General features: G+C 42.5%; 1 protein-coding gene across 1 annotated transcript in view; it reads right to left on the minus strand.

Moving 5' to 3' along the window:
• LOC139623403 (neurotrypsin) overlaps positions 1–15553 on the minus strand; it is a 22613-nt gene continuing 7060 nt past the window's right edge. Inside the window, exons 3-14 of the mRNA XM_071481637.1 lie at positions 14621–14863; positions 14059–14197; positions 12570–12745; positions 11718–11865; positions 9663–9841; positions 8662–8803; positions 6172–6386; positions 5908–6049; positions 3341–3619; positions 3024–3146; positions 2381–2661; positions 1–1947 (exon numbers count right to left, since the gene is read on the minus strand). Coding sequence (XP_071337738.1) covers positions 1628–1947; positions 2381–2661; positions 3024–3146; positions 3341–3619; positions 5908–6049; positions 6172–6386; positions 8662–8803; positions 9663–9841; positions 11718–11865; positions 12570–12745; positions 14059–14197; positions 14621–14863 — 2387 coding nt within the window. The 3' untranslated portion in view covers positions 1–1627. The remainder of the gene's footprint in view (positions 1948–2380; positions 2662–3023; positions 3147–3340; positions 3620–5907; positions 6050–6171; positions 6387–8661; positions 8804–9662; positions 9842–11717; positions 11866–12569; positions 12746–14058; positions 14198–14620; positions 14864–15553) is intronic.

Genomic DNA, 15553 nt, shown 5'->3' on the forward strand with positions numbered 1-15553 from the left:
CAAAGTCAACATTGATGTTTTTTCCAAATAAATTACAACAATAAAAAAAAAAATGCATTGGCCAATGCAGAACAGAACACAATATACACTGTTGTAAACACCACAGTTGCACACACACAGTGTGGCATAATAGCTATAATACTGATGAGAAATATGTACAAGTGCTGTGACAAGCTCCAACTGTGGGCACACTGACAACATGCTATTTTCAATTTGTAACGGGCAAAAAGTCAAATCAAATTAACGTGCTGTTCTTCCCCATTTATGCGCATCCAAACACAAGTACAAATTATTTTAGGATTATTCACCATGTAAGCACAATATCAGCTGAAATGTTGCTTTTACACAGGGGCCCTCTCTAAGACAGGGCCTAAAGAACAAGTAACACGGCAGGACCCACCTTAAGGCCCTTACCATCAGTTATCCATTGATAGTTAGGGTTAAGCAAATTACCACAATTCAATAACTCAGTCTTTGGTTATAAGCCTCTCTAAGCCACATGTAGACAGCCTGTCAATTGACTTGCACCTTTAACACTTTTTACTGTATAGTAGTTGCCAGTAAATGTTATTTTATAGACCTGTAATTAGTTTAGTAATTGATTTTAGCAAACAGAAATACATTTGGCAACAACGATATAATTAATGGTTAGAATAACAATAATGAATAATAATGATGACCTGTGATTCAGCAATGTCATTCAACTTGCTATATGACTGTTTAACGGTATCATATGTACCCAGTAGAGGTCCTTAGCACTATTTAACTGTGTCGTATATATCCAGTAGTTCATGGGTCCACTTGACTCCTCAAGTCTGACAATGTCTTTCTCTGTTACACTCTGTTGGATGGGCACTATTCTGGTTGGAGAATAGCGCATGCATGAATTTTTCATGTATCAAAATTTTAATACATCAAAATTTAATCATGCATGTTGGGCTCAGACAGATTTTTCTCCGGTCCAATATGGGTCCAAAATTTTGGACCCAAAGTGCTGTATTATGCAGCCATGAACATATGCATTTCCATGTGGCCTCACAGTTGCTTGGGAGCTTAGCCAAACCACATACAGCAACAAGCTGTACCTTCAAACTGCAGCTCCTCCACATTAACAGCTTTCCAGGCACACCACTGGAAGTCTGGTATTGTGAGGCAATACAATCTGACTGGTCAGCAAAGCACTGTGGATTCCTTTAATAAAATCACATTTTTTAGTGCTTTTGTGTTGACAGATCTGTTTTAAAAACCCTGTAGTGAGTGAGGAATGATTGGTTGGATGAAGAGGTGCAAGAAACAGGCACATATAGCAAATGTAAAATCTATAACACATCCTTTTACCACTCCCTGTGTGCTCCTCATTGGCTCCGATCATGGTCCTTTTAAGTACGACACAGCACAGGTGTTCCCTACTGTATGGTAATGAATTCACACTGTTAGAATATTATACAATGCCATTCACATGCTTTCTGAAGTGACTTGGGAAAAGAAACAAATGATCTGAAGAGCTCAGTGTAGAAGTCCAGGAGGCACAACACAGAGGCTTAATTCTTACCAGTCCACACCTGCTGCTACAAGCCCTGACGCCACTGAACAACACTGAATAACCAGTGTTCTTTATCCTGCATCATTAGTTCTTGTAGGGTTTGTTGACGACTTTCTCAATCCATCGTAGGAACCTGCTGACACGGGTGTACACCCCAGGGAAGGAGGGATTACCACAGCCATGACCCCAGGAGATGACTCCTGTTAGCACCCAACGGCCCCCCTCCCCCTGGCAAACCAGAGGACCCCCACTGTCACCCTGGCAACTGTCCACGCGATGGCGCTCTGACAGGCTCCCAGCACACAGCATGCGGCTGGTGAAGCGGTCACCGTATCGCTTCTTACACTTCCAGGCTGGAAGCAGGGGGACCCAGGCCTGGAGCAGAGTCCGGGAGTACTCTGAGTCTGGACAGAAGAAAAACAACAACTCTCAAGGCTGTTGCTTCCATGTTGCATCTTGTTTATTTAACATGCAGAAATACAAATGTACAAATAAGAAATGGTTTGTTAGTGCAGTGACTACATGCAGCATCTCAAAAGTCCTGAGACCAACCAGCATCGCATGTTGTTGGGTTTATGCTACTTAAATATTAGGGAAAGGTGGTGCTTTGGTTAATATTGGAAACCTATATGCTGTTGCAAATTAGAATATAAGTAAAATTTCTAGGTGACAGGGTTGGACCGATATACAGGAATTAAACTGTTCATGACTCTGTTCACCTGGCTTAAGATACTAATGGCAAAATATGTTTGTCACTCTGTGCAAAGTTCCCCATGAAAAACAAAGTGAAGTTGTACAGTTATTTTATTGATGTCATGATCCAAGCAGTGAAGTTACCTGTGATTCCCCAGCCAGTGATCACACAGGCAGCAGGCCTCTTCTCCCACCTGTTCCCCGGCTCTGGCAGACACACTGCACCAGTGTGAGGGTTGAATGCCACACAGTTACCCTCTGTGCCTTTGAGCCTCAGCAGGGCGATGTCATACTCCCAGCCCTGACTGTGATACTTTCTGTGGATGACGATGCGTTCAGGGGCCAAGGTGCGTTCAAAATCATCCTGTTCCTCGGTGTGGTAGTCACCCAGGCGCAGCACGTAGCGGGTTGGGTCTCTGCCAAATCTGGAGGAGCAAATTAAAAAAAAAAAATGGAGAGAGAGTCTTAATAAATGCCCATCAATTAATGTGTTCATAGACAGCTCAGGACGGCTTTCCTTTTGGCAGAAAACAAAGAAAGTCATAACCATTAAAATGCTGCAAAAAGGTGAATACAAGTGAGTAGGCTGGATTTGTAATTAACATTTGAGTGACTCAATTAAAAAACATATGGTTTTGACTTTCATACTTGGTTTTGTGTGTTTATTTATTTCCCAGGAAAAACCTCACTTTCATCATTTCGTCATTAATGAAAAAAACAAAGACTGTGTGACATCAGTGTTTTTCAGTTGTGTGATGTGTGACCATTAGAGGGAGCTGTCTCCAACCTCTTGAAGCAGTGGGCAGCGGTCACGACCCAGCAGGGGTTGATGAGCGACGCTCCACACAGAGGATGATTTCCTTTAGACTGAGACCTGTGCCACAGAGACACCTGCCAGGGCCACTCACCTCTGAAATCACACACACACACACACACACACACACACACACACACACGCACACACACACACACACACACACACATTATTACAATAACATGTTTGTTTTTCATGGCTCTACAGGAGCTTAAAGAGACAGTGAATCAAACTCATATTGATGAGTGTGTGTGAACACATTTCACTGAGTTGTGTGTGTGTGTACTAACCTCAGTGACTTATCTCCGCCTATGATCCTGCGTCGACGACGCTGATTATTGAGTCTCAGGCCACAGGTCTGCATCGCCATGGCACCGTCTCTCACAGGATCCAAGGTGTAATCACAGATGACGCCTGCATCCTCACTGTGGCGACAGTCATGTCCATCTTGACCAACAGCTGCACATTGGCCTAAGGATGTCTCTGTGCCGGAGCATCGAACATTATCCAGATGGATGGGACCCCGACCCTCACCGAAGTACGCCATGGATCGAGCTTTAGCCGTGCCGCTGAGAGGACAGCACACACAGACACACAACAGCATTATTACTTGTTCCTTTTTGTTCTATTTGCTTGACATTTCTTAGTTCAGCTTTGCCTGCTTTGTCGGTTGTTTTTTTATTCTTGAATTACCTTTTTCCCACCCTTTTTATTCTGTCTGCATTTGGGTCCAGTTATCTTAAACCTGTGACATATAAAGGTATAAAAAAGGTTGTAATGAACTGAACTGGCTTATTCATTGTCATGAGTACCTTAAGGTCAAAAGCACCACATCAGTTTTTTTTCCCCAGATCTATTTCATTTTTGATTCCAACAACACAACACAATTGAGAAAATACAATCTTATCTTACAGATGTTAAAAAAATGGACTCTCACAAAACATTTTTCACTTCAACTGAGATTAATGAGATGCTGTTATCACAGGACCACTGATCACACTTCTCCCCTCAGGTTCAGTGTTAAATTCTGTCGTAGAAACCTTTGGGGTGTTATCTCTGACAGCAAGCTTAGTTTTACTCATGTTTCTCCTATATGTCATCTTTTTTTTTATCTTGAAAGAAAATAGAATACTGCTGCCATTATTTCCAATTGAACATTAACATTATCCACCTTCAGTTCTGTGTCCTACCATCAACATCATCTGTCACTTAGCATCTTTACATGACCACTAGTCCCTGTTATGTATCATCCTGCTTTTAACCCTATGATTCAGAACATAACCTGACTTTTCATATCACCGCATGATTCTGCCATCGGATTTAAACAGACACTACTTTACCTCAGGATCTAAAAATGCCAAACTACCAGCAGCACTGTACAGATGTGGTCACCTTCTAAATATCACTGAAACAGATGCAAACAGCTGCTTGTTTGCTTCCCTCACTGCTGCTGTTTTACAACCGGAACTAACTTCATATATTTAGCTTTACATATATATATATATTGGCTCAGTGAGTCACTCTCTCCCTCAGTGTTTTAACAGAGCACAGTCATTCCAGGTGCAAACATCTGGATTTACAGGTGAGAGGCTTCCTGTGTGATCATGTTCATTTCAGAGCAGCCTCGTGTCTCATTGAATCGACCAACTCACTCCTTACAAAGGCACACCAGCACACATACAGAATTATCTGTATCCTGATTGTGAGTTATCCCAGTGTAGATATGTATATCATAATGTTTGCATTGAACATAAGTAACCTGGTCACTCATACGTGATTCTTACACAGCAGTGTAAAAGAACAAACCATGAGAGAACAGCAGGTTTTGTGAGTCAGCAGAATGTCCTCCTATAGCCTGTCTAAAGTCTGCTTCAGTATCAGCTGTTAGGTACAGTGTTTTGTTTTGTTTTTTTAACAATGTGAGCTGGACATCAGTGACAGACTTTTAAAAGTAGCCCAGGAGTCTGCCTCCTCTTTGGTGGCCCTCCAGATGGTGGTTTCCTAAGCAAACACCTAGATGGCCTCTGACTTAAGCTAGTCCTGTACAAGCCATGTTATGTCTTCGTAAAGCACACACAGTACTGTAGTTATTATTATTTATTTTTTAAGGTGCCAAGACCTATTACATGTGAAACAGCACATTTTATGCCTCCACACTGGCACCGGCCAGAGCTGGAGCATTATGTTTTCAGGTTGTCCGTACCATTCTTGTGAACGCGGTATGACAATAACGCCTCGATGGGACCTCTTCAAATTTGGCGCAAACATTTCAGGGATGAACTGATGAAATTGTCCAATTTGGTGGTCAAAGGTCAAAGGTCACTGTGAGCTCACAAAACACGGCTTTGGCCATAGCTCACAAATTCATACACTAATTATGACACAATTTAACTCAAATGACTGTAAGGATAAAATGAAGTGATGACATTTTATATCCAAAAGGTCAAAGGTCAATGTCAATGTGACACCATAATGTTCTGCAGAAACACCTCTGGCCATTATTAAACAGTGTAACTCAGGAAGGGGAGATTGTGACCATATTTCCTGACACCTGGCTGGTTGGCGGAGGGATTCAACTGTGAGGCTGTAGTTCTAGTTTAACCTATTTTTATTTCCTTTGAACTATTCTGTTAGTTCGTATTTCCACATGATTTTAATGGTCCCTGACTAATCATCTTGTGTCACCATCAAGTGAAAATTTTCCACTTGCACATTAGTCTTCTATAATGCTTGTGGCCTTGTGAAGCTGCACAGATCTCCATGAAATTTCCTTCCATTTTGCAGGCGCCATGAGCTTTTGTCTCACTTTCCTCAAGAAAAATATCAGAGAGGGTATAGAGGGTGTAATCATACTCACGTGAATCCTAACTGTTTGCAAACTACGGCTGCACTGACGTCATTCCAGCCATCATCACACACACTTCCCCACTGGCCATTAATGAAGACCTCCACTCTCCCCTCCTTCCTGCTCTCTCCAGCAACCAAACGCACCAGAGGGCCTGCAAACAAACATCACAGGAAAACTCCTGTTATTGTGTTGTGATTGTTAATCATGAGGTTTTCAGATGCCAGCAGGTTTATGAGGGAAAAGTTCTTTCTTCAGTACAATGTGTGTACTTACCAGCAGGAGGCAACAAGCCTGGTATCTCATTGGTATCGACTCCCCTCTCACAGCGGACGCCTACGTCCTCACTGTGGGAGCAGTCATGTTGGCCCCAGTCAGAGTGGGTGCAGTCCAGTAAACTGGCCTCTGTTCCCTGACACTGCACCTCGTCCAGCAGGATCAGCCCACGACCCTCCTCATACACCCCATCAGGGGCCACTTCTGCTTGGCCCCTGTACACACGACCACAGAAGACATCATCTTTTATGCACAATTATTTTACTGGTCACAAAAACACTGGTAAATATGAGAAGAATACTTCTGTGCAAATACCCAGATTTGCTAAGTGTTTTATTTAGGTTGCAGAAAAATAACAGAAATAACAAAATAACAGAAACTTATATAATTTGGACAGATTTTTTTTCCAGAATTTGAAGGATACAAATGAGGATTTCTTTTAACTTAAAAACTCAAACTGCTGGTTCTCTAGTTATGAAATTTTTTTGAAAACACACAAAAAACCCTGCACCGCTGTTGATTTACAGGACTGATCTCTGGTGTATATGTTTCTAATAATATGGCAAAAATGAGTCCAATATGAGTCAATTTGTTTGTTTTAATTCAGCAGTCAAATGTTTTTGTCTCATTCATTCATTTGATCAGAGATTTACAGCCATGCACCACTGCAAGTTCTGTGTCAGCATCTATGGGCTGATTCCGATTGATTGAAATCCTCTGATTGAAGGTAACAATCAGCAAATCAGCTGGTGATGTTAACCATCATCATCATCAGATTTGTTGATTGTAACGTCGGATGGTTGGTCTGTCTGTTGAACACTGGGCCTCCAGCAAAAAAATCACTTCAGTCTATTTTTTGTCCCACAGTAACAGTTCTGGGTCCTGCTTGTGTCAAAGTTGTTAAAGCATTTCTCCAAATGCGATTCACTTAATCTGCAATTAAACATTAAAAGTATCAAACATGGTTAAATGACCTTTCTTGAAACACCACCCACAGGCAGAACTGTCAGTCTTTTACACAATATAATATGTAACAAAATGGTGAGTATGCTGTGGTGGTTCAGGGTCATTCATGGGGAGCTTCTCTTTTTTTCCTTGTGTTTCTTGTGTCTCAAGTTCACATCTTAGTCGTTCTCATGTAAGACATGAGGAGGAGGAGGATGTTTTTACTGAGACATGTCCTCTGACCCGTCAGCTGAAGTGACGTCAGGTCAGATGGATCAGCTGTCCTGTCAGTCTGCAGATTTTACCTATGTAAACCCAGGAGTTTGGCTTTGCTCAATTAATGAAAACGACCACTGCCAGCGCAGTGGTGCAGTGATGTTCTCAAACATGATGAAAGTTAATGTGAAATATCTAATTGCATATTTCCCTTCAAACAGTTTGAATAGGATCCACACATTCATTAAAAACCTGTATTTTGTGATCAGATCTGTGAAACCACAGTTCTGCTCAGACACTGATAAGACAACAAGGCTTTATTTACTTTATTCACTATTTGTTTCTCTTCATTATGTAACTATTGAGATAATGATTATGACCAGAATGCCTGGTAGAAATTATTTTGTAATTATTTTGGTATAAAACTGCAGTGATGCAGCCTCAGAGGGGAGCATCCAATTACTGACAGATTTCTAATGAAGTGTCAGTCCAATAAAACGTGAAGGACAGTCTGTTTTCACTCGAGCCTCCTCCAGGCCTCCTCACTCTTCAAACAGAAATAAAGGAACTGAGTGGTCCTTCATGGTGAGCTGAGCAGTGAGCAGACATGAAATAAGGCAAATCATGTTCTCCAGTGGAAGAATCCTGTTGACTGTGCTGATTCTGTGGTCTTTTTTCTTACAGAAAAATATGTCATGGCAGATTATCATGTCATTTCTTTACCTCATTCATTTTTTCCAAGAGAAAGAACTGCTCTGAATTTGATTCACAATTTGATCTACATCCCTACACTCAACAATAATCAAGGTCCCTGACAAAAAAAAGAATGAGATCACAAATTTGAGAGGACGAAATTAGATTCTCTTGCAGGGTTTCTTAGAGTCGGATGAGGAGCGCAGACATCCTCGGAAAGAGTAGGTAGTTAGTGTAGGGAGAAGGAAGGTGTAGAACTGCTGCTCTTTAGCACTGAAGGGAGCCAGCTGAGGTGGTTGGGCATTTGGTCAGGATGCCTGATGGGCCGTGGTAATCCAGGCACAGACACTTTGAAGAGACCCCTCTGCAGATGCTCAAGGGTTTATACTACAGTATATTTGAGGGAAGTATTTGGAGGCTGGGAAGAAGAGGATCTGGGCTACCTTGCTACTGGGCCCGAGATATTAGACAGAAAAATGGATGGATGAATAATCATAAGCCTCTTTCTAAGAGCTGCAGAGCCAGGTCTCATTCACAATGAACAGCAGCTGTAGCTGTCCCAGCTTTTTGAGTCCCATGTGTGAACAGCTCATATGGCAAAAAGGTGTATTGACTCAGATGTAGTAGTGCACTGACCTGAAGCCCAGCTGTCTACACACTACCTGGGCGTTGAGCTCGGTCCAGTTGTCATCACACACAGTGCCCCATTCTCCCTGGTGGTAAATCTCCACACGGCCCTCCCAGTGACTGTCTGCTCCCACCAGTCGCACTGCACCGTCTGCAACCACACAGGAAAATGCTCAAACTGTATAGATTTCATGCTCAGGGAGTGCATGACTAACCTTATCTGTCTGAGTGCTGGTGTTACTCTTCTCTTTTAGTGCCGTTCAAATCATAATCACATGTCTGGAGGATTTTCAGTCTACGAGGTCAGAGCATATCTAGTCAAAGGAAACTGGGCAACTGTGGCTCAGGAGGTAGTGCAGGTCATCCACTAATCAGAAGGTCGGCGCTTCAATCCCCAGGTCCTCTGGTCCTTGCCCATCCTTGGGCATGACACTGAACCCCAAACTGCCTCTGATGGCTGTCCCATCAGCTACAGTATATAAGCAGACCATTTACATACTAGACTTCTGAAGACATTTTGCCTCTCATCAACTGACTAGGAGGAGTCTCACTAACTGTAGGATTGTTAACATACAGCAAGGAATGCACAGACTAGATTAGGGCTGCAAAAGACCTACTGAAAAAGTGCATGACCCAACACTGGGGGAGTCATGCACATCTACATCTAAAGGACATCTTGTGGACGGCAGTGTGCACAGAGAGAGAGGTGGAGGTCATCTATGTCAAATTGGAACAAGTGTCATGGAGGAACTGCCATGTTCAGACCAACACAGTGACAGGTCTGCAGCCATGCTAATGGCTCTGTGAGGCTGTACTTCCTCATGCTTTGAGATAAATGCTAACACTAGCATGGCAACACAATGCTAATATGCTGATGTATAGAATCGACAGAGAGTCTTTGAGGTAGCACATCTACGTTTCACAGTGATGCCTGTTACTAGAGGACTGTTGCTTCAGTGTCTTCTAATCTGAATGTGTGAGTCAGTGTGTGTCTCTTTGCAGGCTCTGACCTGTGTGTGGGTTGCAGGACACCCCCGCGTCTTCCATGTGGTCACAGTTGTGTTGCTCCCAGTTGTTATGAGGACACTCCTCTAGAGACAGTTCATTACCTGTACACTGGACCCCATCCAGCAAGATGGGACCAAAACCCTGGCCAAAGTGGGCCCATGTCCATGCTTTGGCCACCCCCCTGTCGGTCAGGACAAACAAACACCACCTTTTATATGTAGCACAAAGGTCAGTTAAACCCAAAACTGCCACATTTTTATTAATACCATGAGGATGGATGCTATTATTTATGCCAATGTGCACATGATAGTTTACAATATTATACTGAAAAGTGTATGTTGTTGTTCTTCTACTCAGTTTATATTGTGGATATATTAAAAAATCAACACCCAGTGTGAAAAGTACCCAGCATGCAATAGTGCAATACAAAAAGATGCCAACCATAGTTAAAATTTAGAAACAGCATGATAATACATCCAGGATGTGTTATTGCTTGGATTGTGGAATAAAAAACTAATAAAACCTGAAATATATTCCTGCATTACATCTCACGGTCGTTTGACGTTTTGGTTAATGTTACATTAACATTTCTTAAATAGAATAGAATAGACTTTATTGTCCCCATAGGGAAATTAGTTGTGGACTCGGAGCTGCACATCTGAATGCTCTCACACCACAGCAGACGCACAGCACAGACAGAACAGTGTTGGCCAAATCAAATCACAACAACAAAGACTTCACACTGACAAATATTTATGTCAGTCAATATTAAAAAAGAGTTTAGTGTGAAAGATTCAGTTTCAGTTAAATATACACTTGTATGCAAAGGTTTCTACACTAAATTTAAATATTTATATATATTTATATATCTAGTGGTGCAACAGTATAAAAAGGAATCAAAAAGGAATCAAAGCACTTCTAGCTTGAAATTTCGGAAATGTCATTAAGAAAGGGCAGATAAGCGGAATTGTGGAAGTCAAGATATGATCTGTGATTATTACCATTAAAAACGCAGAATAAAGCAGTTTCACATTTAAAGTCAGAGTTTTGCCAATGCTGTACAGTGGACAAGAGACGTCATGGAAGGGTATAATTTATGAACCAGGCATTCAGGAAGGTTTTACCTGCAGCTGAATTATCCACAGAATTGTTCTTTTGTCCATAACTAACAGACCAGCAGATTTAAACCAGTAGAAACAACGAATACAGCAGTTTCACTTTAGAAATCAGTGATTCACCGATGCTGTTCGGCGGACACCGGACGTCTTTAAGGGGCTGGGAGCTGAGCTGTCTAACATTTACTCAGCTTTTTTCTCTGATAACTTAAAATCCAGATGTCCGATGACAAAAATCCTTCATCTGGTTAAAATATATAGTTGAAAACGACCAAAGTGTAAAAAGTTCATCTTAAAAATGGGACTTAAAACTGGACAAAATTAAATTTTGATGCTTCTGATAGACAACCACAATATATAACATAGGTCTAGTTATTTTTAGACATGTGGGACAGCTACATACAACTTTAATTTCACTTCAAACATTGACAATACGTCATTTGTACAGGACGTTCCAAACCTTTGCATACAGGTGTGTCTAACATGGTGTGACAGCAAAATGTACAAATGTAAATGAGGCTGTTTTTAACCTCTGATGGAGGTTACAGACCATTATAATGTTGCGTTCCTCTGAAACACCTGCGTGAGTGGATCTGGTCCTAGGCCTCCTAATAACTGTATGAAAAGGGCTATTCTGCATGATCACTACTATTACTTTTAAAACTGAAGTACATTGTCTGAAACTTATTCTATTGTTTTACTTTAGTGAAATTTTGAATGGAGCTTTACTTACAGTGGAGAACAAACTTTAACTAATAATGGAGGTAGTTAAAGTTTTAAAAGGTAGTTTTGTCACAGTATATTGATACATGAGGTTATTGATTGTCTCGTGTGCCTGTGTGCAGGTCGACTCTGATGCCTCTGTATTCACTGAGACCACCACACTGAGAGAGATTCAGATTAGAAGAGACGCAAGTGAGGATGGGAGTTTGATCTTCTTACCCCAGGCCCAACTGTAGGCACACCACCTCAGCGTCAGTGTCATCCCACAGGTCGTCGCAAATGGTTCCCCACCTGCCATCACGGTACACCTCAACGCGGCCCTCAAAGTCCTCCAGGCCTCCCACCAGCCTCAAAGGGATGCCAGTGCCTGAGACACAAAAGGCAAAGCAACATCAAAGCCAATAATATTCATGTTGAACAAATATGGTGCTGCTTATGGAAAGATTTCAGACCCTGGGTCTCTGTGTTGGTGGGTACATTCTCTTAGACCTGTACGTCCCCTCGCCTGTGTATTTCAGTCAGCTACAGTACTGTGCAAAGGTTTGGGACATTTTAGATATTGAAATTCTTCTTCATCACACAGTCAGGATGTCTGATCAGCCCTGGATTCATTCTGCAGCAGGACAATGAGCCTGTAGCAGCTGGTCTGGTCCCCACAGAGACCTGATCTCAACAGTCTGGGACCACATGAAGAGACAGAGACACTGAGACAGACTGAATCCACAGACGAACAGTGACAGGTTCTTCAAGATGCTGGAACAACCTACTGTACCTGAAAAACAGTGAGAACAGATGTTGTTTTCAAGGGGGGGGGTGGCAGTGATTGGTCAGTTTGGGTTATAATCTATCACTAGGTGCTGAGGCACTAGGTGCTGAAGGAAAGCTGAAGACTGAGGCAGTTTGGGCTTTGAGACTATTCTGAAAAAAAAAACCAACTGATGCCAACAACACAAAATCCTATAGTCCTGTTTACATATGTCCAGCAGAGCAGCTACGTGCCATGTGTGTGTCTGCTCTGATCTGTTAGTGATGACTTTGTTTATAAAATCTGAGGCGACACCCTGGCCTCACCTTCAGGTTCAGCACAAACCACTCCCGCTTCATTGCCATGGTTACAGTCACCGGTGATGAACTTCCGGCTCCGGCACTCCAGTAGGGATTTCTCATTACCACGGCAACCCAGGCGCTCATAGTGGAAGACAGATCCTGGCCCGAAGTAGGAATGCTGCAGGGCTGTACCGATCTCACTGCACGGACAACAGACACACAGAGAGACTCTCCTCTTTTAAACACACACACAAAGCAAACATCATACAAGGCCAATGAAGAAGCCACAACGAACTGCACAGAGAAAACAGAAAACAGTGGTAGCTCACTGACAACAGCTGGTGACTTCCAAAGTCTATAAGGTCCAGCCTCAGTGGTGTAATCACCTTCAGTTTATTGAGCTTTAAGCCTGGGGTGAGAAAAGTCAATGAGCATTGGACGGAGGTCCCACTGTGTCGACCCTCGGTGACCTATGGTGACTGGAGCTGGCTTTATGGTTGATGCAGGGGATTAACATGAGTCCTGTGGTGTTGACTGTGTTTTCATTCAGTCATTTTTCTGATGCACAGCTATGGTACAGGAGTTACATCCAGGCTACTGCTCCTTCTCCTCCTGTCCTTATGAATCAGGGACTGCTGCTGCAGTGGAGATGTTTTTATTAGATGTGTGTCAGATAAGTGAGCCTTTATTCATCTAGCTTCATGCTGTGATCCCTACCACCACCAGAAACATCATGCAGGTCAAGCTGAGTCACAGGTCTTGAATTGGTGTCTCTGTAGCCTCCATAGCCCGATGTTAATTAGGGTTATAGTGTAGCTACAGTGGCTCTATGCTTCATATCTGTAGCTACACCATGATCACTCATTGATCTCACTGAGCAGTAATAACAAGGATTTCAGGTTCTACTCTGAAGTTGATGAGGTCACAGTATAAACATATCAAAACAAGTGATGGGACCTTTTAGTTGATCAAAACATCTATCGGCAACAGTGTGTACAGTAAATAGTATTTACTGTTGCAGTTGGTTGAAATGGAGATAATTTAAAGTACTGAATTTCCTGTAAAGTAATTTCATTCATATTTTATAAGATCAGGTGTTTTGCAGCTGTAGCTGACAGGTAAATGTAGAGGAGTAAAATGTTCTTATTTCCCTCCGAAATGAACAGAAACAGAAGAACTGGACTTAAATACAAGTGTCTCAAACATTGTATAGTATTGAAGTGCAGTACTGTACTCATGTACTACATTCTACCACTGCAATAAGAGATCAGATCAGGGGGACGGTGTCACAGCTTCCTCAACATTTATTTGTAGATCGGGGTCAGAGCAGTCACAAGGAACAATATTTGGCATGAGGCCAACCAGAGAAGCTGTTTGTCACCTTCCAGAACATTGTGGGTAACAATCTGTACACCAACAGAGTGATGAGGCCCCCACCTGTAGATGTAGCAGCATTTCAGACAAAATGTCCAAAACCAAAGAAATGTGTGTGAGTGTGTGAGACTGCCCTCACCCCAGTCCCAGCTGTCTGCATATGACACTGGCATCGCGGTCAGTCCAGTGTGTGTCACATACTGCCCCCCACTGGCCATTCAGGTAGACCTCCAGACGCCCGCTGTTGCCTGATGACCCCCCCACCAATCGGGCTGCACCTGCACACGACACAGGAAGAATTTCCACAAGTAAACTTATTCTAATACACTGGAGAAAAAAATCACACAAAGATAGAGTGGATTGATGCAGTAAAATGGAAGCTGATTGTATCTGTCGCCGTCCTAAGAGGAGAATGTGGGTTATAGCTCTTAAATTTTAGACTGCAGGTTGAAACAGAGGTAGCTGTCAGTAAAAGTATGCTGAGTGTACACATAGTGCTTTAAATAAGAGAGAAACAGTACGTTACATGAAGGGAAATTTCAGCTGTCTTCACTGATCTGTTGTCAACCAGATGCAGCCATCAATGTAGCTGTGTCAGCTTCTGCCACTTTTCCAGTTACCTGTCAGTAACCCCTATTGCGACCTGGCCTATCACCCCCAACCAGCAGCCCCATCTACCTGGAGACCCCCCCCTCACTCACCCTGATCGCAGTCGCAGTAGGCCCAGCTGATGGCACCAGAGGTCTGCCTGTAGAAGCACCAGGGGTTGACCTCTTGGTCTGGGTTTCGGCATAAGTTGTGGTCTCCAAGGCCTCGGCCGGGGTACTGCCGCACGTAGTCTGGGAAGTCTGTCCACTTGAGACAGGAGGAGCCTGAGTCCGTTTGGGAAACTGAGCCGTTATAGTATCCCAGCTCTTTAAAGCCTTCTGAACAGGAGAGTGGAGCTGCAGGCACAGACCGTCACTCAGTCAGATCATCACACAGTCTGTGTTCACTAAACCACATCACACGAAGAAATGAAGCAATGTTGTCTAAGTTGTTAGAAAGAATTCAGTTTCATTTAATTCAAAACACAGACAAATCTAGTGAGAGATACGACTGGTTCTTTGTTATTGATTTGGTCAAGTTAGTAACACACTGTCCTCTCACTGGAAACCTGCACACACAGAACAAATCACAGCAGCTCAGTGTGATTGCCGGGTCTGCCAACGCTTTGATTCACAGCAGGATTTGCGATGCACGTAACAGCCTCTAGGGGCCACTAGTGGAGCTTTTTTGTATTAAGATAAATTATATATATTTTTTAAATTATAATGTTGCCCTAAATAAAGGTCTGTTCAAATTAAAAGCCCTTAACTGCAGGGAAGAAGAGGGGGCCCAGCTGTCTGCTGCTCAGGATCCCAATGGCGGTGCTGGGTGGTTGTGCTGGGGCCCCTTGCTACATGAATACAGTTTTTTTTTTAAATTGTATTATTATTATTACTACACTTTATGAAATTATTACCATATATAACATACATTATATTATTATTATATATTAACATTTCATTATTGATTATTATGATACTGTCTGCATGTATACGTGTAATGTAAATATGTGAATATACAATATTTTACTATTACATTATTATGTT

The sequence above is a fragment of the Trachinotus anak genome, unplaced genomic scaffold (genome assembly GCF_046630095.1).
Source record: "Trachinotus anak isolate AG129_WGS33_773 ecotype Australia unplaced genomic scaffold, CSIRO_AGI_Tana_v1 ptg000007l, whole genome shotgun sequence".
Taxonomy (NCBI): domain Eukaryota; kingdom Metazoa; phylum Chordata; class Actinopteri; order Carangiformes; family Carangidae; genus Trachinotus; species Trachinotus anak.